The sequence below is a fragment of the Otolemur garnettii genome, unplaced genomic scaffold (genome assembly GCF_000181295.1).
Source record: "Otolemur garnettii isolate 467f Iridium unplaced genomic scaffold, OtoGar3 scaffold00082, whole genome shotgun sequence".
NCBI lineage: Eukaryota > Metazoa > Chordata > Mammalia > Primates > Galagidae > Otolemur > Otolemur garnettii.
The window spans coordinates 107,844-129,362 of NW_003852477.1; the positions used below are offsets into that span (position 1 = coordinate 107,844).

Sequence of the window (21,519 nt, forward strand, 5' to 3'; positions counted from 1 at the left end):
AATGTTGAATGGTAGGTTGAGAGGAGACACATACTCCGACCCTTAAGAGCACTTAGTCTGTGAGGAAATGTGTTCTTTTCCTTTCTAATCAGTACTGTTTGTATTTCAATTTAATTATGAAGCTGCTATCCATAATACACTGGGGGTGTCACCTGAGAGAGGGTCCTCTATGTGGGTGTGGAGAGCCCTTCCTCACTGACAGGAAGTAGACACAGGAGATCTCAAAAGACAGCTCCACTCTGGAACTGAGCCTGGATTACCATGTTCTTTCTTGGCACAAAGAACCAAAGGTGGACATTCCCTTGGGAGTCACAGTCCTTGGGAGGATGAGGGCAGGAGGGAGCTCGTCAGGGTAGTGTGAGAGGTCCGAGGCCCAACCCCAGTGCCAGCACCATCTAGGTTGGTGACTGAGGACAAGGAGAGAGGTTCCTGAGTGCTGCCAACACCCAGCCAGGGACTGAGGTGCACGCTGCACTTGAAATATTTTAAGTGGATACAAAATGATTTCAGCAATGCAGACAATTAAGTACATTGTTGTCAGCAATGGTGCTATGGGCAAAACATCTCCCCATATCCTACACAACAAACAGATTTCCATCTGAGTATGTAGCACAGTTCTGACAACGATGCAGCCACAGTTGTGGTGGTGGAGAGTATATTCCCTTGGACTTCCTGACCCTGTGGGACAAGAGAACCATGACAGGTTGTAGCTGCTGAGTGAGTACCCACAAACAGATGTATTTCTAGTCAATTATAGTGCCCTCATTTGACTAATACATAAAAGAAGCCTTTCTTGCTTGTCAGGACCCAAACTGATCTCAAGGGATGGCCCCTCTGCTACTGAGAAACTTGTCAAGAGCAACCAGAACAAACGGAAGCCTGTCACTCCAGAGATTGCTGGAAGGCTGTGCACGGGTGGAGGGCTCTGCACTCACCCACAAGGCCTGAAGAGTGCTGACAACACAGCACCAGCTCCCTAAGCCTGCAGAACCGAAGAGCCACAGGTGTGAGCTGCCAGGAACATTCTTCCAGAGCCCTTTCTGCACAGCTGGGGCCAGAATCAGACTAAACGCAATGTTAAATCAAACTAAACATTACCAGTTAAAGTTCGTTTCCTGGAGTCATGAGAAAAGCCCTGCACCCACCCGTGTCTAGTCGTGCAAGTTGAGGATCACTGGTGTGCCTAACTTTGAGTAGCTATTTATTGTCAGAAAAGTGATCATCACTTGCTCATTTTGGTGTTTCCAAATGTGTTTGTTTAAATGCAAGCATACTCGTCATGACTTTCTAACCCACTAATTTGAACTCTTGAAGAAACTCCTCGGTCCCGCTCTATGTTCTAACTCAGCGCTGTCTAATAAGTATACAATGTGAGCCACAGATGCAAGTCATGTATGTAGTTTTTAGATTTCTGGTAGTTGCATTTCAAAATGTTTTTAAAAAACAGGTACAATTCACTGTAATATTATATTAGTTTAACATAGCCAAAATAGTATCATGTTTACCTGCAATCTGTATAAAAAGCTCTAATAAGGTATTTTATGTATTGTTTTGTACTGTCTTGGAAATCCAGCATGTTTTTACAATTAACAGCCATCTCAATTCAGACTCACCACCTTTTTAACCCTCCACAGCCACATCTGGTTAATGGCTACTATCTGGGACAGCATTGGTCTAGGCCAGCAGTTCTCAACCTGTGGGTCAAGACCAATGAAAATACATCCTGCATATCAGATATTTACATTACGATTCATAACAGTAGCAAAATTATAGTTACAAAGTAGCAATGAAAATAAGTTTATGGTTGGGGGCCACCACAACATGAGGAACTGTATTAAAGGGTCGCAGCATTAGGAAGGTTGAGAACCACTAGTCTAGTCTATTAAAATACTTAATGTCAAACTCTAGGTAATGCAGAGTATTAGCCATGGATTAGGTAAGTAGGTCTCATCAGAGAAAAAACAGTGTGAGAAAGCCCCACATGGTGGGACAAAGGGGAAAAGTTCTCATCATTTCTTTCCACTCCACCCCTGGCTGGTGCCTAAAATGGGGCTTTGAATTCTGTCCTCAGCCTGTGCCTGAGTTAGATGCCCACCCATGCTGGTAGTGCCCACACTAGAGGGTGTGGTTGGTGAGGAGACCCAGGCCCACCCATTGTCTACCCCAGGTCCTCATGGATATTACCCCTGCCCTCCATGCCAAGAGCTCCTCACTGTCCCCCCAGGAGTAGCCCAAACACATCAAAGAGTCTGGGATCCTGCCTGTGCTGCCCTCCTCCAGGCCAGGGCCTCTGGGATCTCTAAATACAGCCACATTTGACCACCATCTCAAGGTCATCATGGTGTCTTTATTGGAAGGACTCACAGCCTGACTTTCCCAGAAGGAACCAATTCTGGATATTGAAAGGTCCAGTCTAGAAGCAGGGCTGACCTGACCTCCCAAGGGCCACTGGACCAGGACTTAATAGTGTGGAGTCCACAACTCCATGATCAGCCATTCAACTCCAACCTGATGAGGTCCAAAGGCTTGGCCTCAGGGAGCCTGATTGCGGTCTTCTGAGCCTATCAATTTCTTCATGGCAGTTTTGTTGGAAAGGGGTGTGTCCCGTCTCTGGACATGGGCATTGAAGATGGTGTTCTTCATCACTTCCTCAATCCGAGAAGACAAGCTGATCTCACTCATCTCATCATCACTCCTGCTTCTGATGGAGCCCATAGAGGATGACGCTGAAGCCGTATCTATCTGAGAGCTGAGAAAAGCAGCAACTCTGAGGCACCTTCCTCTGTACCCAGTTCCTAAGTGATGGGGCTTTCTTCTTCCCACAGGTCCCCAGCCTGGCTTCACCAGAAGCCCAGAAGGGAACCTCACTTCCAGGTTCAGCCCTGCTCCATCTCCCAACCCCAGCCAGACGCTTCTCTTTTCTGTGTCCTTGAGTTTGGTCTACCATCCTCATCACTAGCATGTACTGAGCACAGCCTGTGCCACCAATGTATGTGGGTGTAATCCTCTCAGAAACTCTGCCGGAGGGGAAGGATGGACTACATCTGCCTTACCTCTCTGTGCCTCAGGTTCTCATTTGTAAAACGGGGATAATCACAGGACATACCTCACATTTGGTTGTTCTCAGGACAAAGAGAGTTAAGGCATATACCACCTGGTAAACAATACATGTTGGCTATTTCATTACTATGTTATTATTTCATTTTGCAAATGAAGAACTGAGTCTCAGAGGTATGAGGTAACTTCCTTGTGCACACACTAGGAAGTGGTAGCGCAGAATAGAAATCTAGGCCCTCTGGCTACAGAGCCTGTGTCCTCAAGCACTCTGCTCTCTTACTCTGCAGCATTGTACTTTCCCTGTCTACAGTGGGGCACACTCCTATTCATCCTTCAAAGCCCTACTCAATGTTTCAACTCGCCCCCCCCAAAAAATTAAAGTTCTTTTCTTGTTAGATCCTATAGGTCCTACATATCCTGCTCTCAGCAGGTTCCAAGCCAGTGTTCTGCACCCTGGGAGGGGAAGGAGGCCAGAGCATCTCTGGGGTCTCTAGGAACATATCCCCAAGGCCAGTGACCCCATCCAGATGGGCAGATGGAGGGGGTCAAGGAATGAAGAGGACCTGGCCCAAGTTGGGAGGTAGGCAGGAGAGGAGCTGGAAGAAGCTGGGCTGTCCTGGGCTGAGCAGGTAGCAGCATCCAGAAGAACTGTGGAGACTTCTGGCAAAGGAGAAGGGGTGAACAACATCTGACTTCTCTCACTGCTAAGGGCTTAAGAATCAGGCCACTTGCTGGCAGAACTGGTGCCTGGCATACTTACCTCGTTTGTAGGAAGTACTCCAGGCTATTGACCAGAGCCTGATCTTGCTGTTCAGGCAGCAGAGAGGAGAAGCCCAAGGACAGGATGGCTGAGATGCAGCAGAGAAAGATGGCCAGGAGGGAGGGGGCATGGCTGATGATTGTCAGGGATAAGATGGATCCAGCACCCCAGAACAGAATGGCCAGCCCGAGACCTGTAGTCCTGAAAATGGAGGAAGAGATCATCTGGAGGCCTCTGGGCCAAGGCTAGCTGGGGTGGGGGAAGCAGCTGTCTGAAAGCCCACAACCTCCAGTCACCACTATGTCCCATCTCACTGTATGACCATGGGGTGTTTAGTTCCTTATTAATTTGAAGTAGGTAGTTCTTTATTCTGGGCCTCCCTTGTGGGGGTCACGAAGGGGAGAGGTAAGAACCACACAGTGCTGTGTGGATGTGGGGGTGGAAAGCACAGGCAGTAACGTTAGGTGGGCAGAAGATGTTCCCCTGCCACCAACCATGGGACAAGGCTGAGCCTCAGAGGGACCCAAACACCTGGCAGTGAGTGCAGGGTGGGTACTGAGTCAGACCACTTAGCGACTAGGCCCATCTCTGACACTTACTATGGTCAAGTGCCTTTATCTCTCTGGTTTTGTTTTCCAAATATGGTTAATGATAGTGTTTGTGGGATTTTTTTTCGATTGCTGTTGTTAAATGAGATCATCAATGTGAACCCTTCAGCACTGTGCTCATCACCAGGTGAAGGCTCAATCGCAGCTGTTGCATTTGCCTTGTCATTATCTGCCCCTCCCCATTCTCCCTTGCCCAGCAGACCCCATACCTGAAGACGGTGGGGAGAAGTTCGGCATTGTAGATGAACATCACAGTGCAAGTGGCAGCCATGCTGAACTGTCCAAGCACAGTCACCAAGGTCTTTATGGATTTTATCTCTGCGGCCAGATAACACAGTCACCTGAATCTGGGGCCATCTCTCCCCTTCAAGGCATGTGAGGGAGGCCTGCCCATTAGACCCCTCTTGATCCCTCCCCAAAAGACATCTGAACAGTCCTCCCTACTACCTGGTCAACTGGGCAGGGGGTCAGCCAGGCTGGGAGTCAGAAGGTCAGTGTGCAGGGGCCCAGCCAGACTGGGAGTTAGGACATCTGCAGTGGGAGAGTTGGGCAGTGGGGATGGGGAGGCCCCAGGCCTCTGCCTACAGAGATGTGTCCTTTGTTCCACTGCTTCAAACAGTGCACCCCTACCCACCTGCTCTTCCTCAAGACTCCACCCAGGGCCAGGCACCCCTGTGTGCCATGATCCTGCTCAGGGTGATCCCACATGGGCTCTATGTGATGGTTAGGGCAGGAGGTATTTGTTCCTGGGGCCTGAACAACTGGGTTTGGTGCTAAAATTTCTGTGGAATCTTCAGTTCTACTCTCAGGAACTGCTCTCACATGGAGGCCTCTCATTCCCAGGGCTCAGAGGACTGCCTGGAGTGTTCTTCCACTAGAAACCCCCAGGCCACTTCTTTTAAGACTTTGCTTCAAGGCTTTCTCCTTAAAGCCTTAGTGATAGCCCTATCTAAAATGTCAATCTCCCCAACATTTCCTTCATCATTCTATCTCCTGGGCATGCCATATTTGGAATTTTAAATGTATTTATTTATCAAGCATAAATCATTCATTTATTCAAGAAGCAGTTATAGAGTGAGTCTATGGCTCAGGCCCTGTTCTGGGTATGGGGATGCAGCAGTAAACAAGATAAGCCAAAAACTTTGGACACTCGACTCTGGCTGCTGGATGAGTTCTCTAGGTAGGCAGTAGCACAGGTATGGTGACATAGAGCCCCTACTCATCAGACCATCTGCAGACCCTGCTCCAGCCTCACTTCCCACTCTGGACCTGGCTTCTCTTGACTCTGGGATGACATTGGAGATCAAGGTTTATCCACTGGGGAGTCTGTTCCTAGTTTCTCTCACACATGTAAGAGGTTGACATATTTCTGCTGACTCAGCACATATAGATCCGCTGTTAAAAAAAAAAAACCAAGCATTGGACATGGTGGCTCATGCCTGTGAATCTTGCATTTTGAGGGGCCAAGGCAGGAGAATTGCTTGAGGTCAGGAGGGGAGACCAGAAGAGCAAGAGTGAGATCCATCTCAACTATAAATAAAAAAAGAGGTGAGCATTGTGGCAGACACCCATAGTCCCAGCTACTCCAAAGGTTGAGGGAGGAGGATGGCTTGAGCTAAGTAGTTTGAGGTTGCAGTGAGCCAGGCTGAGGCCATGACACTCTAGGCCAGACTACACAGCAACTCTATACACCCCTAACAAACAAACAAAAGACATGCCAAGCAATATATACTTAATAATGAATTTGTTTCCCATTTTGTGTTAGCCAATCAACACTGCCCACATTTCTGGGAGGCAGGGTCCCAGTGGAGACCCACACAGTTCTAGCACCCAGAAGGGAGAAAGCCCCTCAAAAACAGACCCGCACACAGCCTCCCCTGTCCTGGCCCAGCCCCTGCAGGGCTCTAGACTCAGGAATTCTAAGTAGGTATGCACTGACACCTCCCCTTGGCTCTCCAGCTCCGTGCGCTGGGAATGGTCATTGTCTAGGGCTTGCTGAGATTTTGAAAATATTGCTTGTCCTCACTGTTTCCTTTTCTAATGGGGATCCCACAAGAGCAGGGCTCTGAGCCCTGGGAAGACCAGGCCTCCCTGTGAGAGCAGCTCTTGAGAACTGAACGGAGGATTCCACACAATTTTTAGAGGCCAGGTTATTCTGGGTGAAGTTAAAATTAGTATGAGTTCCCAGGTAAAGGGGCTGCAGAAGAGAGGGGGGCCTGGTGTAGAGGTTGAAAGAATATTTTTGCTAACATCTGCTCACATTTAACAGAGTAGATAGAGTGGATTGGAATCAGCTGGAAGACAACTGCTCATTCTCCCATGCAAGGATTATTCCTCTGAACAGCATGCCCTTCTGTATCAGGCTTCTGATAGTGTGGGGGCCTTATTTGGGGTCCTTTCTGAGAGGGGCTGTGCTCTAGGGATTGTCACCCCCTCTGGAGGGGCAGTAGCAGGATGGCAGACTATGGAAAAGGAGCCGAGTCCTAGAGTGGCTTCTTGGCTGGTCGGGTCACATGTGCTGGGCAGGGACCTGGGAAGCAGGGAGGCTGGCAGGTCCTGGGGAGGGGGGACCATACCTTCAGGGAGGAAATGGAGGATCAGGGTCATGATGGTAGCTATGAGAAAAGTCATAGCCAGGGTCCACTTTGTCCCTATCTGCTCCAGGAGAAAGACATAGAACAGTCGGGCAGACACCCCCATGATGCCAAGGAACACCTGTCTGAGGTATATGTTCACGCCAAGGTCTTTCAGTATGAAGCTGAGGCTATAGAAGCAGTAACTCATGGTAAACCTGGAAGAGTGAGAAGGAAAATAGACAGACAGATATAGATGGGATGGAGCCAGGGGTTAAGACACAGGCAGAGGAGAGAGGTTTGGGGTAGTGATGAGTAGAGGAGAGAAATCAGCACAGAAACCCATTCTGTGTGTCCCTGGGTCCTGTCCCCATGGCCTGGCCATTTCCCGCTCCCTCACATGAGTCTCTGGCTTGTACATCTTGCAAATCATCATCAGCCAGCTCTGGATACTTACCACACAATGGCCAAGATAACAGACAGCTTTAAGAGTTGCTTATTTTTGCAAAAGTCCAGCACAGATGCTTTAGTCACCCTCTTTCCATGGATGTGCAGCTATAGGAAAGACCAGACCAAACAGAGGCAGGACTGAAACCCAGCTTGCTCTCCCCCAACAGGGCCTGCAATGTCTGTGGCCCCCACAGTCCCACTTGCCCCTGGCAGTGTTCAGTTTTGCTGTCACCACGGTCCTCAGCAGTGGGCTGGGATGGCCTCTGGATGAGCAGGAAAGGGGCCTTTCCACAGCTGCTGCCCCACTCCTGGTCTGAAGCTTCTTACCTCCTTCAACAGACTGAAAGGAATGGTCTTCTTGTTCACACTGGCTGCGTAGCACAGCACCTTCCTCGCCTCCTTCAAACTTCCTGTCATCATCAGCCACCGAGGGGACTCCGGGAGCATCCTGAGAGGCCACAGTTCTCTTACCTCACCATTGCAGGATGCCCCAGAGATGCACGTTGGCCCATCCCAGTCATAGCTGTGGCCATCCTGCCCCAGCATGAGGTGACTTGAGATGCTGGAACCTTAATTAAAGGCCACCCAACCTCAAGCTGCCATCTGCTCCTCCCTGGTTATCAGCCCTGCCCCTGTATAACCCACATGCAGAACCTGATTACTGCTTGGTGATACCTGCTACCTGTGCTTTCTGCCTCCTTTACTTACTCTCAGGCTTATCTAAGAGCTTAGGAGACCTCTTCATCTGCCCAGGCAAACAGAGCGTCTGGTACCCATAGCTTATACCCTCTAGTCAAGACCCCATTCCTATAATTGGGATTTATACTGTTCCTCCAAATCCCGCAATTCCTTCCTGGAGAGTGTGACGGGGCAGGAATCCAAGTCTGACCCCCAAACTTGACCATGCTTGGCTGTAGGGAGGGATGAGTAAAGCCTTCACTCTATCCTGCCTCTCCCTTGCCACATCCCTATTGCCCCTGGCCTCAGAATAACTTTCCCTTCCAATCCTGCTAGCTTGTCAGCGTCCACACAGATTAACATGTAAAGTCCTCTGTGTCAGAAATTGGGTACGGCATACTTTAATATATAGTCTCATTTAATCCTCACCCAAACCCGGCCCCAGTATGATTGTCCTAATTGAATGCTCAGCCTCGAGAAGTAGGGGCTTGCCCAAGGTCACAGAGCCAAAGCTGGTACCTCCTCAATCCCTGGAGCTGCTACAACCTATTCACAAAGCTATGCCATCACCCCTGCTCACTTCTTGCACCCTCTCCCTAGCTGACCAGGACTCTGTGGCTGGCTGCTGTAAACATACACTCAGGACGCTGGAGACAACTTCATTCCCTCTACTGTCCTGCTACTCTTCCCTCCCTTCAGAGTCCAGCATCAGTCTTCTTTTTCTCCCCTAAGGCTGAGGAAGTCCACTAAAAACAAGCATCAAACAGAGATTCTTCAAAAAGCTGGGAGATTGGGCAGTGTCTGTGGCTCAATGGGTGGGGCACCGGCCCCATATGCCGAGGGTGCCAGGTTCAAACCTGGCCCTGGTCAAATTGCAACAAAAAATAGCCAGGTGTTGTGGCGGGTGCCTGCAGTCCCAGCGACTCGGGAGGCTGAGGCAAGAGAATCGCCTAAGCCCAGGAGTTAGAGGTTGCTGTCAGCTGTGTGACGCCACGGCACTCTGCCAAGCATGACAAAATGAGACTCTGTCTCAAAAAAAAAAAAAAAATCTGGGAGATTGACCATATGCCCACTACCACAGGCATTTTTAAAAGATAGCAATTCTCAGGAGCAAAGGAAATGGGAGAGAACTGTGACTAATTCACAGAAGCCCAAAAGTCGCTGGAGAAGCACTTCTGACCATGTCAACAGGTGCTCTGCTCTGAATGTCTGTATCCCTCCAAGTTCATATGTTGAGACATTTGTCTCTAGTGCCATAGTATTCAGAGGTGGGACCTTTAGGAGGTGATTAGGTCATGAGGGAAGAGCCTCTTAAATGGGATATGTAACTTTACATGAGAAGCCCAAGGAAGCTTGTTCATGGCCTTCCACCATGTGAGGATGCAGCAAGGAGGCACCATCCATGAAGCCTCATCAGATACCGAAATGACTGGTGCCTTGACCTTGGACTACATTCCACAACTGTGAGCAATAAACTATTTTACATCAACCACCCAACTTGAAATATTCATTAAATGGACCAAGACAAATGGTATCAAGAGTGAGGAGCTGCCATAACAAATGAAGAAGCAGTTTTGGAAGTGGGTAATGGGCAGAGGCTGGAAGAGTTTGGAGGTACATGGGGAAAGCCTGAATAGCCACTACTGGAATGTTAAGGGTGACTCTGGTGAGGGCTCAATAGAAGAGGAGCCAATAAAGAAAGCCTCAATCTTCTTAGAGATGACCAAAGAGGTCTCAAATAGAATGGTGATGGAAATGTGGACAGTGAAGGTCATTCTGATGTGATCTCAGATGGAACTGAGGAATATGATATTGGAAACTGGACAAAAAGCAAGTCTTGTGATAAAATGGCAAAGAGCTAAGCTGTATGATAATCATGACCCATTGTTTTATGGAAGAAAGAACTTGTGAGTGATGTTATAGGACATTTGGCAGAAGAAATCTCTAATCAGATTGTTGAAGGTGCTGCACGGTTTCTCTTGACTGTTTATTGTAAAACGCAAAAGGACAGACTTTATACTCTAAAGGAAAGCAGAACTTAAAGATTTGTGAAATTCTCAGCCTGGACATGTTTGTTCCATTTTCAGAATTACAACAGTGTGTTTGGGACAGAACACCAAGGATGTGGCCTAGCTACTGTTCGAAAAACAGGCTAGTGTGGGTCAGCAGAAGGCAGGTGCTATGAGGACACTAAAACAGTGACCTCAGTGGCATGGAGGAGATTGTTTGTGCTACTCCTCCCATCACTTGCCCAGATTGTCAAGGTGAGAGGACAGAACTACGTCAAAACAGAGATGTGGGGACACCCACCCGTCCCAAGTCTCCCCACATTCAGGTGTAGCTGTCCTCAGCCAACCCACACGTGATTCCAGTGCAATAACCCTGGTGCAGGCTGCAGTGGCCGTCCCTCCTGAGGTCATGGGTAATCAACCATGGCAATGTTTATGTGGTGCCAACTCTGCTTCTGCAGAGTATGAGAGCTGTGTGTATGATCCTACCTCCACCTAGATTTCCAACGATTCCCTGAAGAACCCCTGAGCTGAGGGAAAGAAGACTGCCACAGGGTCAGGGCTGCCATGGTGAGCCCCTCCTAGGGCAATGCCCAGCAGATCCATGGGAGTCAGGGCCACCCTGCACACCCCAGACCACCAGAGCCTCCAGCCTGCAGGTCCAGCCTGGGATAGCTGCATGCACTTGACTCCAATGGCTGAGAGATGCTGCTTGGGCTGCACCCAGCAAAGCCCTGGGGGCGGAGTTGCCCAGAGCCTTTGGGGGCCCAACGCCTGCTCCCATGTGTGGAGAAGGCAGGACTTTGAATCAAAGAAAATTATTCGGGAGCCTTAAGAGAGTATTTTGAGTATTTTACCCATTTGTTTTTGGATTTGGCTGGGACCTATTATATCTTTCTTCTTCCCTATTTCTCTGATTTGAAATAGGAATTTCTCTTCTATGCCTGCCCTTCCACTGTATTTTCAAAGCATATATTGGTTTGATTTCATAGACGCAAAGCTGGAGGGGAATGTGTTTCAGGGTGAATCATACTTGAGTGTCACCTATATCTGTTTCAGGTATTTTACTTTGTTTTATATATATTTTTATAATTTTTAGAGAAGGGATCTCACTCTGTCACCTAAGCTGGAGTGCAGTGGCACAATAATAGGTTACTGAAGCCTAGAACACCTGTGCTCAAGCCATCCCCCTGCCTCAGCCTCCAATGTAGTTAAAACACAGGTGCACACCTTTAAACCTGGCTAATTTTAGTATTTTTTGCAGAGATGGGGTCTCTCTCTGTTGCCCTGGCTATCTTCAACTACTGGCCCAAGTAATCCTTTTTCCTTAAGCTCCCAAAGTGCTGGGATTGCAAATTTGAGCCACTGTTCCTGGTGTCATATGATATTTAGATATTACTTTGCAGTGTATATATATTTTTTTGAGACAAAGTGTCACTTTGTCAGAGTGCCATGGCATCATAGTTCCCAGAAACCTCAAACTCTTGGGCTCAAGTGAACCTGTTGCCTCAGCCTCCCAAGTAACTGGGACTACAGGCACCCACCACAATGTCCAGTTAGTTTTTCTATTTTTGGTGAAGATGGGGGTCTCACTCTTGCTCAGGCTGGTTTCGAACTCCTGACCATAGGCAATCTTCCTGCCTCGACTTTTTAAGTGATGCTGAAACAAGTTAAGACTTTTGGGGAAATGAGGATGGAATGAATGTATTTTTCATGGAGAAAGAATATGAGATTGACAATATTATTGTATGACTGTGTCAGGACCCTCATTAAATGGGATAAGTACCCTCAGAAAAGAGACCAGAGGGAGCTTGATTGATTGTTTGTGCCATGTGAGGACACACAGAGGTGCCATCTGTGAGAAACAGGCTTTTACCAGACACCAAACCTACTGGTGCCTTGATCTTGTGACTCTCAGTCTGCACAACTGTGACCAGTAAATTTCTATTGTTTAAAAATTACCAGGATATGGCTCGGCGCCTGTGGCTCAAGTGGCTAAGGCGCCAGCCACATACACCTAAGGTGTCGGGTTCGAATCCAGCCCGGACCCGCCAAACAACAATGACAGCTGCAACCAAAAAATAGCCAGGCATTGTGGCGGGCGCCTGTGGTCCCAGCTACTTGGGAGGCTGAGGCAGGAGACTCGCTTGAGCTCAGGAGTTGGAGGTTGCTGTGAGCTGTGAAGCCATGGCACTCTACCCAGGGGGATAGCTTGAGGCTCTGTCTCAAAAAAAAAAAAACAACAACAACAAAAAAATTTACCAGGATAAAGTATAGAAGCTTGAACAGATTAAAACAGAAGACAAAGTCCATACCACATGGTATACTCTGGGAGATGTAGGTGATCTGTCTCCCTGGTCCTGAGGACCCTGGACATCCCAGTTCTCAAGGATGGGACTGCTCTGGCTGCTTCTGTAGTTTGCACATGGAGCATTGGGAAGGCTGGGGAAGTAGAAACAATAGCATGGGAAAGAGCTGAGCATAAACACAGAGAAACTGAGTGGACATCCCCTTAATGATGACAAGAGTTGTAGCCCCAGCCTCACCAGGGACACAATAGCCAGAGCCAGGGAAGGACCTGGCTTTAGGATCCCTGAGAAGAAAAGCATCCCATAGCAGTGTTCTCAAAGTGTGGTCAGCAGACCAGCAGTGTCAGCATCAGCTGTGAAGTAGTTAGAAGCACAGCTCCTCAGGCCCCATCCCAGGCTTCTGACTCAGCCATGCTGGGGTAAAGCCCTACCGTCCCCTTTGGCCACTACCCTGAAGTGGAGTGCATTTCTTAATAAGCTCCCAATGTGATCCAGATGCTCCTATAAATTTGAGATCCAATGCTCTAAAAATTGCCATTCAGCCACTCAGCTTCCTCTCACATAGAGTTTCCCATTAGCTTCTTAGAGACCCTTTTTATTTATTTATTTTTTTTTGAGACAGAGTCTGACTTTATCACCCTCGGTAGAGTGCCATGGCGTCACACAGCTCACAGCAACCTCCAACCTCTGGGCTTAAGCGATTCTCTTGCCTCAGCCTCCTGAGTAGCTGGGACTACAGGTGCCCGCCACAATGCCTGGTTATTTTTTGTTGCAGTTTGGCCAGGGCCAGGTTTAAAGCTGGAACCCTTGGTATACAGGGCCAGGACCCTACCCACTGAGCCACAGGCACTGCCTGAGACCCTCTCTTAAATATTAAGGGATGACCAAAGATAACAAATATGGGAAAAAACCTCCCAAATTAAAAAGGGTCCAAAATAACCAAACAGAAAACGTAATGTAGGTGGACAAAGATAATATGGGGAACAGTAGGGGAAAAGAAATCTCGACACTAACTTGTATCCTAAGAAAATCTGAGCATGTTTTGTAATTTTATATTCATAAAACAAGATGTAGGTGATGTTTAAAAATAAATAAAATCAGAGAATAAGGAATAGCAGTGTGATATAATGTAAACTCCGACGTTTCTGTCCTGGAATTTTAGCTCAAGTCCAAAGCTAGTATTAATAATAATGCAAGATAACATCACATGCTAAAGAGAGGTGTTATCAACATTCAGGGCAAGATTCGCCAAAAAAAAAAAAAAAAAAAAAAAAGTCAACACAGCCAGGTAACCATGGCCCACAGCCACACACAGGGCTCCAGTCTCCTTCACGGAAGTGAACGAGTCTTGGATCTTCTTTCCATCCCATTTCCCATGCAGCTCCATTTTGCCCAAGCCAGGAGAAAGGAAGTTCAAGAGATGTGCTAAAATAGATGAGGATAGTTGCCTTTGGAAAAAGACATCTGCCCTCCTGCTTCAGGCTGGAATCTGCTGGCTCAGAAATGTAGGGGCTTGGGCAGTGCCTGTTGTTCAGTGGGTAGGGCGCTGGCCCCATATATCGAGGTGGCGGCTTCAAACCCAGCCCCAGCCAGCTAAAACAGCAGTGGCAACTGCAACAAAAAATAACTGGGCGTTGTGGTGGGCAGATGTAGTCCCAGCTACTTGGGAGGCTGAGGCAAGAGAATTGCTTACGCCCAGGAGTTGGAGGTTGCGGTGAGCTGTGACACCATAGCACTCTACCAAGAGATACAGAGTGAGATGAGACTTTGTCTCAAAAAAAAAAAAAAAAGAAAGAAAGAAAGAAAAGAAAAGAAAAGAAAAAATAAATGTAGAGGCTTACCCTAGTACTCCAAACAGTAATAGAATTTGTGGGAGACATAATAATTATCTCCTGAAGTTTGAGGGCCCACACAAACCAGACAATAATGCCTTTCTCTCATCTGGATATAATAAAGGCAAGAGGTTGGTGAGAGCAACGTACCATGGCAGAATAGGGCTGGGACAGTGAGGTCTCTTGGCCAAGTGGACCCTGCTGTCTTATAGATACCCCATGTGCAGGCTGAGGAGACACCTATAAGAAGAGGCTGTGTGGTAAGTTGCAGGGACAGGAGCCGAGGGGCCTCACAAAGAGAGTGCTGGGACCATTAGGAAACTCCAGCACACAAAGATGCACAGAGATCCTCCTGAGAGTGGTGGCACTGATCAAGGACCCTATGGAGGTCACTGACAGATTGACAGTAACAGCCCAGTCATATAAGTCATTGGCTTCTGTTCTCTGATGTCTCCTTCTCCTGCCAAGAACATGGAAGTTCAGAGCTGGGAGACAGGAAGAAGAATGATAAGTCAGAACAGACATTGTCCTGTTTGGCCACTACCCTGAAGTGGAGTGCAGTTTTCAATGCCTGAAAGTGAGTCTTAATTATCAAAATGAGGCTTATTCTTTTTTCTTTTTTTCTAATGAGGCTTATTCTTACAACCAAGAGTAGCTTAAAAAGTTGGAAACTGCCAAGGTATCATCAAGTGTCAGAGAAGGGACCACTGACAGGACATGGCCGAATGCAGGGAAGAAAAATGTACCCCAGTGAGTTCCCCCACTTAATACACTGTCTACTCATAACATGGAGGATTATGAAGACATCAACCCAAAGAAAGAACCGAGGAAGTTCAGTGTGATAACTTTTAGGAAAGGAACTCGGGACTGGGGAGAGCAGAAATTTATCTTGTTTTTCATCACAAACCTCTTGATACTATTTAGTTTTTAATCATATGCATCTATTCCATTAAGAACATTTTTCAAATGTTTTAAGTTCAATCCGGAAACCCCTGTTGCCTAGTTTGATGACAAATTGCACGCCACTGGCAACAGCTAGGGTATCTTAGGGACTGCCAAAGCTATTTATAGAACCTGGGAAGTCTCCAGCCAGCTACATCCCTTTACGGTAAACTGGTAACCCCATCTGTTATCATCCTTACTATGTATAGAGCACTGGCTGAAATGCAGGGGGTTTACAGCCAGGCAGGTGAGTTCAAATCCCAGGTCCCTCACTTCTTAGCTGTGTGACCATGGGCAAGCTATTTCCTCCTTGGAAGCCTCAGTTCTCCTACCTCCTCACCTACTATGGCATGGGAGTAACACCTGTCATGAAGATTAAATATGATGATATCAAGATTAAAAATAACTGCTTCATGCATAAATGTCTAACCCTTCACTCATAAGTTCTTTGAGGTTTCTTCCTCTCCCCTCCCTCCCTGCCTTCCCTTCTGTCCATCCCCTTTGCCTACCCTGCCCTTGGTCAGCCATGCCTTCTCTGCTTCTCAACTCCTCCTTCTCACAGCTCCAAGTTTTCCTCCATCAGTTGCCCTCTCCTAGCTTCAATCCCTCACATTCCTGTCAGGGACTCCCTTACAGTTACACAAATCAGCTGTCCATTCCTGCCTCTGTCGTAACTGACTGCATAAGTCATCACTTTCTCCCTCTTTGCCCACAAGAGTCCCCTCCAGGGTCCTCTACTTCAGTTCCTAGACTCCTCAACACCCTGCCATGGCAGTGAAGTCACCCCAAGCAGGTCACTGAAGCCAGCAGATCCTTCCCCAGCCTCACCTCTGTTGCCTTCAAGCCTGACCCTCCCCTTTTCCTTGAACCCCTGCCTTTCAACACTCTTCCTTCTGGCTTTCTGACCACCTATCTGATGTCCATTTAACTGTCTCCTCTGGGGGTGCTAATGCCAGAGATGCAGAGGCTCTGCCCTTGGGTTCTTCTCCCAGGGAAATCCTACCCACTCCCACAGCTTCAGGGCCCCTCCACTCCCTCCATATGTAGCCCATCAGACCCAGCCCTGTGTCTGCCCTGTGCTTGCTTGCTCACCAGATATAGAAGATGAGGGGGAACACAAGTGCCCCTCCCAGCAGAAACAGCAGCCGCCAATGGTAAAAAGTGTAGGCAAGCCCTGCCAGGAATATTATCCCCACACAGAAAGAACAGTGTCCCAGGATGATGGCATGGGCCCGGTGCTCACCCAGTAGCCACTCAGTAACTGTGCAGAGGCCAAGAGAATAAAACCATGGTTAGGTCAAGGTCTCCAGGGTTTTCCTATATCCAGTCTTTTGAGATGCTCACCATAATCTGTACACTTTAGACAGTTCAGTGTTTGTAATCTGCACATGGTCCAGAGATAGCTGTCCCAAACCAGGAAAAGTGCCTGTGCGCCCCCAGGGCACACCCTGGGCTGCTTGCCTGATCTCCTGATCTCATACATAGCTTCCCATTCATTCTCACCTTGGCTGCTCCCTCTCAACCCTTACTGTCTGACCACATCCCTCTCATAGAAATGACCTGATGCTAGGCACAATTCCCCACTTGTGGCCTGACACAGGGCAAGGCAAGCAATCACTGTCCTCACCTTTGCTCTGAATGTATTATTGCTCTGGCCATTGAGGCCTAAGACTCTGTGTAGGACTTCCCATGGAGAAGGGGTCACCTGCCAGGGAACTTGGACACCCCAGGCATTTGCAGTTATACAGCTACACTCAGGGCTTCATCATCACATAGGACTGGGATAAAATCCCAGCTTCTTCACTGAAGTACTGTTTAACCCTGAGCAAGTTGGCTAAAGTGTCCTCCTCAGGTATAGGGTTTCCTACTGAATAGAGTATTGTCAGGATGAAATGAAATAATGCATATAAAGGGTTCACCAGCTGCCTGGCTCTTCTTCAGGGCTCAATAAATGCAAGCCCTGGGGGTGAGAATATGCAAGAAGTATGGGGACGTGTGGCCTATGAGGGATTTAGCATGGAGGATGAGCATAGAAGGGCTATCTGAGCATGGATGATCTGGTATCTTTATGCAGCTAAAAGTGGAAATTCCTTCCACTTCTACCTTCCCAGTTAGGTCCTGACTATGTGTCCTGTGGGTTTCTAGCATGTATAGGCCCACCCTCAACCACCCCATTTCTATGCCCCACCCAGCCTAGGCAGACCCCGCTCCACGCTCCACATTGCTCTGCCCCTTACGGGCAGACCATGACCTTCCCCAGGGACTAGGCCCCATGTTGCCCTGCCCACTGCAGGCGATCCTGCCTAGTCCAGGCAGACCCCTTCCTATCCAGCCAGGCAGACCCCATCCCCAGTGCGGCCCAGCCCAGCCCCCACATGCCAGTCTCACCTAAAGACACACTGGTGATGGTATAGCCCACCACTGCCTGAGACACGCAGAAGCGAAAGAACAAATATTGTCGAAAACTGTTCACAAAGGCTGTCCCAAAGCCGAAGATGATCAGGCCCAGCAGCGACAGCAGGATGGTAGGGTAGCGGCCCATCCTATAGGAGTGAATGGATGCATGCACCAAGCACCGGGATCTCCTTGGCTGGCCCCAGTCGGACTCCTGGGCCACCCTCTGAACCTTCCATGGAAACCCACAAAACCTCTATCCCTGCCTCCTTCAGTTTGAGACTTCAACTCCGAAACTCACAAGGAGGAGGGGTGTCCTGGTCAATTCTGGGGACTCACTTGTCGCTTAAGATCCCAAAGGTGATAGAGCCCATCAGGATCCCTGCTATGTACGTGCTCTGCACCACTTTCTTGTTGTGCTCCATGTCACACATCAGGTCAAACTGTGGGTCAGACAGAGAGATGGCCCCAGGCTTCTACCAGGGGAGCCTTTGGGTGCAAAGACTGAGCCTCACCCAGGGATGAGCCCTATAGGCAGGGGGTCCTGAGGTAGAAATAGCATGTCTCAGATCTGCCTCAGCTCTGTTACCTCTGCATCCTTCCCTACACTGGCACAGTGATTTTCAACTGGTGTGTCATGGGACGCTAGTATCCAGTGCCAACATCTTAGCGGTGCTGCCAAAATTTTTTAAGATGATTAATTAAATTCTTGTTAAAGAAGTTCAAGGCACAGCAAACATATTCTTTTTGTTGCTCTTTTTTTTTCTTTCTTTTATCAATATAATTTAAGTGTGCCATAGAAATTTAACTACACGTTCAAGTATGCCATGAGATCAAAAAAGGTTGTAAAACAGTGCACTGGCAGTTAAGTCTGGAGAGAAAGACCACAGGCACAGGATAAGAGGGAGGTGGGCAATAGGTGGGAGGTAACTGAGCAAAGGCAGGAGTCACTGCAGACTATTCATAGAGACAGAGGCTGGGCCCCAACCTACAGATTCACATCAGGCAGCTCTGTGCTGCAAATGGCTCAGGTGGAAGCTCAGGTTAAGAAGCCCTGGGAAAGATACCTGAGTAAAGCTGCTTCTTTCCCCAGTCCCTATCTTCAGTGATTTCCAAGTGCAGAGCCACACTATAGAAGCAATTCCCTGGGCAGATGGCAAAGCCCACCATCCATCACCTGTCTCACTCCAAATGCACTCTATAATGCACAGCCAGGGCCAGGGCCAGACAACCAGTTATCCTAATTTTCTGCCCAGGCCCTGCTTCCACAGGTTGACCTCAGGCTAATGGCTTTCCCTCCCTGAGCCTGAGTTTTCCCACCTGTTTGGTGAGGGTGGGGGCACATTTCTGGGCCTGTGGGGTAACCATGGACAACCCAGCACAAGGCACACCTCATTGTTCGGTGATTGTAATGGGGTGTTGGGATAGATCCACCCATCTTGGCATTTATCTGTGTAGTTGAGGCCAAACTGGATAATAGAAGGTAGATCCCAGGACACAGGTAAGTACATGTGGCAATTCAGAAAACTGTCACTAGAATCTCGGGGCAGTGTCAGATTCAGCTGCTCAGACTTTGTCAGGTTGGAGCCCAGTGCCGGGAACCAGCTGCTATTGCAATAGGGCTTGTGGCCTACAAACACAAAGTGGTCAGCAAACATGAAGAAGCCTGCCATGATGTTGGGGATGAAAGTGAGCGCCACCAGCCTCCGCTGGAAAGTGCCAAACTCCCCCACTGCATCCAGGACATCAGAAAGCTTGTCATCCTGCTTGTGCTTGGCATAAATAGCACTCAATTTGAATAACAGCTCTTCCAGAGACTGGGAATGGAAATTCCTTGACACCTCAAACTGGCTCAAATTCCAGGAAGTGTCTTGGGATCTTCTCTCCACGTTGGGGTTGTTTTCTCCTGCCATCTGTTCAAATAAAAAATTCAGCTCAGTCTCTACTGACACCTCTGCTGGACTGGACATCAGAGAGCAGCATGGGAGCCATTCACCAGAAATCGACCTCTGGTTTCAAACCTTAATGTTATCAGTCCTTCCCTCTTTTGCTTCTGAAGTCTCTGTTAATATAATCAGTTTAGCCCAACCATCCCTGACTTTTAGTGAAAGCTTAGATTAATGCTCTAGAAAGTGTTGTTCTTCTGTTGTTATGAATGACTAAGTTCTGAGGACCCCTCTTGCAATTGTACCACAACCTAAACTTTCTTTACACATTCACCAAGGCACCAATGAGCTCATAAAAGTCAAAAGAGTCTCTTTCCCAACACAAACAAAGACCTGCATCAGGGGTCCGGCAGCTGAGGCCCGTGTGGGAGGCTGAAAGCCTTGGCCACAGCAGGGATGGGGGCACCATAATAGTTGGGTGACAGACGGCAGCATGGAGCCAAACTGCACAGGCAGGTAAGGGGGAAAGGAAGGTAAGCAGTACTGACCACAAGGAGATTGTTACTTTGGAACTGCAACAAGAACTTTTAAACTAAGCTTAAAACTGCTTTGAGCCAAAATCCGCAGACCTAAAAGCTCCTGCACAGGGCACACTTTGGCTCTGAGCAAAAGCAGAAACAAGCTTCCTCTGAAGGAATATTTCTCTAAGATGAGGCTACAGGACTCTGACAGATAAATGTCAACTGGAGAAATTATGGCTTGAAAAGGCAAACCACTCTGACAGTGAATAGAACCCAGAGACAACAAACTTGGGCTACATGTGTTAGGACTGTCAGATACAGAATGTAGAACAGCTATATATCAACTTTCTAAAGAAATAAAATATATACCTACAATATGAATTTAGGATTAGAAGAAAGAAGACAACTTTGGAAGGAAGATAGTAAAATTCTAAAAATCAAATGTGATTAAGTGGGAAGTTGTTGATATTAAAAGGTTAATTAGATTTGACACAAAGAATTAGTACATTGGAATATACAACTGAAGTGTGAAGAAGAGGTAGAGAGACTTGGTAGATAGAAGATAAAACATATATCCAGTTGGAAGCTCAGGAGGAAAAATGTATAAGAATTATTTGAAAAAATTAAAATAGGCTGTGAGCAGTGGATCACACTTGTAATCCTAGCACTTGAGAAGGCTAGGCAGGTGGATTTCTTGAGCTCAAGATTTCAAGACCAGCGTGAGTAAGAGTGAAACTCCTCTATACTAAAAAAGGCAGAAAACAAAATAGCCAGGCATCAACTGGGTGCCATGGTCCCAGCTCTTTGGGAGGCTGAGTCAAAAGGTCACTTAAGTGGAGGAGTTTGAAGTTGCTGTGAGGTATGACAGTATGGCTCTCTACCCATAGCAGTAGAGTAGATTCTGACTTAAAAAAAAAAAATTATATATACATAAACAATAAGTTTTTCTATTTGAAAAATATGTATTCTTAGACTTAGGAAAGAACAAGTGATATCAAGCAAGATGTAAATTAAAAAGAAACCCATGGCTAGACACATTGTGATGAAGCTGCAGGACAGCAGTGACAAACAAATGATCTTGAAGGTCAGCTGGAGGGAAGACAGATCACTGAAAAATGAACAGCTTCAGTTGTCTGCTATTAAGCAGAAGCTGTTAAGCAACAAGGAGCTCAGAGAGTACAATGACTCTATAACGTGGATAGAAATTACAGGCAACCTAGAATTGTTTACCTAGCAAAATTATTTTTGAAGAACTCTCTTTGTATATGTACAGTTCTTTCTCAGAAAGTTCTCAGAGGGAAAGAGAGAGCACATGCGTGCAGAGGCAGGGTCTTTCCCTGTTGGCCAGGCTGCAGTGCAGTGGCATGATCTTTGTGCACTGCAGCCTCCAGTCATGGGCTCAATCGATTTTCCCACTTCAGCCTTCCAAGTAGCTAGGAATACAGGTGCATGCCAACACCCCCAACTAATTTTTTTTTTTTTAATGGAGGAAACACAGTC

The 21,519-nt window shown here is 47.7% G+C and overlaps 1 protein-coding gene across 1 annotated transcript; it reads right to left on the reverse strand.

Moving 5' to 3' along the window:
* Positions 1-2,532: 2,532 nt before the first annotated feature.
* On the reverse strand, positions 2,533-19,525 carry SLC22A14 (solute carrier family 22 member 14). The gene is made up of 10 exons (XM_012807993.1): positions 19,004-19,525; positions 17,952-18,055; positions 17,607-17,761; positions 16,311-16,479; positions 7,776-7,896; positions 7,456-7,553; positions 7,002-7,216; positions 4,635-4,743; positions 3,818-4,018; positions 2,533-2,701 (listed from the first exon to the last, which is right to left on the reverse strand). Exons 1-10 carry the CDS (start codon positions 19,523-19,525, stop codon positions 2,533-2,535), a joined length of 1,863 nt encoding a protein of 620 aa, XP_012663447.1.
* Positions 19,526-21,519: the final 1,994 nt, after the last annotated feature.